Raw genomic sequence first — 1328 nt, 5'->3', positions numbered from 1 at the left:
GGGCCAGCGCCCCTGTCGCTCACCCACGACGCTGAGCCGCGCGCTGGTGCGGTCATCCCTGCTCTCGCACGAGTACTCGCCCGCATCCTCCGCCCGCAGGCCGCACACGGTCAGCGAGCGCCGCGGGCCCTCTGCTGCCATCTGGAAGCGCTTGCCGGCCCGCAGCTCCGTGGCCCCGCAGCGCCACACCACCTCCGCCTGCGCCGGGCTCAGCTCGCAGGTCAGGGTCACCGAGCCGCCCAGTGGCGCGCTTGCCGGCTCCAAGGGCCTGCAGAACTTGGCGGCCACCTCTGTGGGAGGGGGGAGGTCAGCGGGGGCGGTCAGCGGGGAGGCGGCCGGCCGGCATCCCAGGGCTAAGGCCTCACCTTCCACCTGCACCGGGAAGTCCTGCCCCCCCGTGCCCACGCGGCAGCTGTATACGGCGCTGTCCAGGGTCTGCGCCCCCCGCACGGTCAGGGTGTGGGTGTCGCCCAGGCTGGCCATCTCCATCCGCTTGCTGCGACGAAGCTCCACGCCGTCCTTCAGCCAGGTCACAGCAGCCACAGAGGGAGCGGCTAGCATGGCGGTCAGCACAATGTCCTCGTGTTCCCTGACCACCATCGGCTCCCTGCGGCTCGCCCGCTCTGGGGCCGGGGGCTGGGGCGCCGGCTCTGGGGAGGTGAGTCAGCGTGAGACACGACCAGAGCTCCGGGCCTGAGCCCACCCTGAGCCAGGAGCAGAGAGGGGAGAACCAGTCCACGAGGCCACACCCAGGGCTGCAGGGGGCTCGAGGGCCCAGGAACCACAGGGGCTGAGGCTGCATCCAGCCTTGGGGGCCAGACCCAGGAAGCCTGTGCTGGGATGCAACCCCAAGGGCAGGAGGAAGAGGCAGAGGGGCAAGCACCTCCACCAGCTGCACCCGTGCAGCAATGCACAGGCAAAGCCAGGCCAGCCGGACAGCAGGGAGCTGTCCAGACACTGTCCGGGAGAGCGAGCTTATGTACAACTCCTGGGTATCGAGCATCAGGGACCAGGACGCCTCAGCAGGCTCCACAGAGAAGGGTCACTCTGCAGGTCCAGGGGGCAAGGACAAAGGATAGTCTCAACGCTGCCCACACCCAGACCATGTACAAACAGATTGGCTGTGGGCAGGGCTCTGCTGACGAGACACAGGTGTGCAACCAAGGGTGAGGGCGTGAGCACCAGCATCAAAAGGTGACAATGAGGGTGACAAGGACTGGAACCCACCTTGGACCTGCAGGCGGAAGGTCACGCGCCGGCCCCCCGCCTCGCAGCTGTACTCCCCGGCGTCCGCCGGCCCCGCCTGCTGCACCACCAGCCTCCGCGAG

At 68.9% G+C, this 1328-nt stretch overlaps 1 protein-coding gene across 1 annotated transcript in view; it reads right to left on the bottom strand.

The window, feature by feature from the left end:
* Positions 1 to 1328, bottom strand: part of OBSCN (obscurin, cytoskeletal calmodulin and titin-interacting RhoGEF) — a 29518-nt gene that overhangs the window by 22650 nt on the left and 5540 nt on the right. The window contains exons 5-7 of the mRNA XM_012734620.1: positions 1228 to 1319; positions 366 to 650; positions 24 to 290 (exon numbers count right to left, since the gene is read on the bottom strand). Coding sequence (XP_012590074.1) covers positions 24 to 290; positions 366 to 650; positions 1228 to 1319 — 644 coding nt within the window. The remainder of the gene's footprint in view (positions 1 to 23; positions 291 to 365; positions 651 to 1227; positions 1320 to 1328) is intronic.

This window comes from Condylura cristata, unplaced genomic scaffold (genome assembly GCF_000260355.1).
Source record: "Condylura cristata isolate star-nosed mole 26May11 unplaced genomic scaffold, ConCri1.0 scaffold00062, whole genome shotgun sequence".
NCBI lineage: Eukaryota > Metazoa > Chordata > Mammalia > Eulipotyphla > Talpidae > Condylura > Condylura cristata.
The sequence above is the reverse complement of the archived record's forward strand: the minus strand, read 5'-3'. Positions and strand labels throughout refer to the sequence as shown.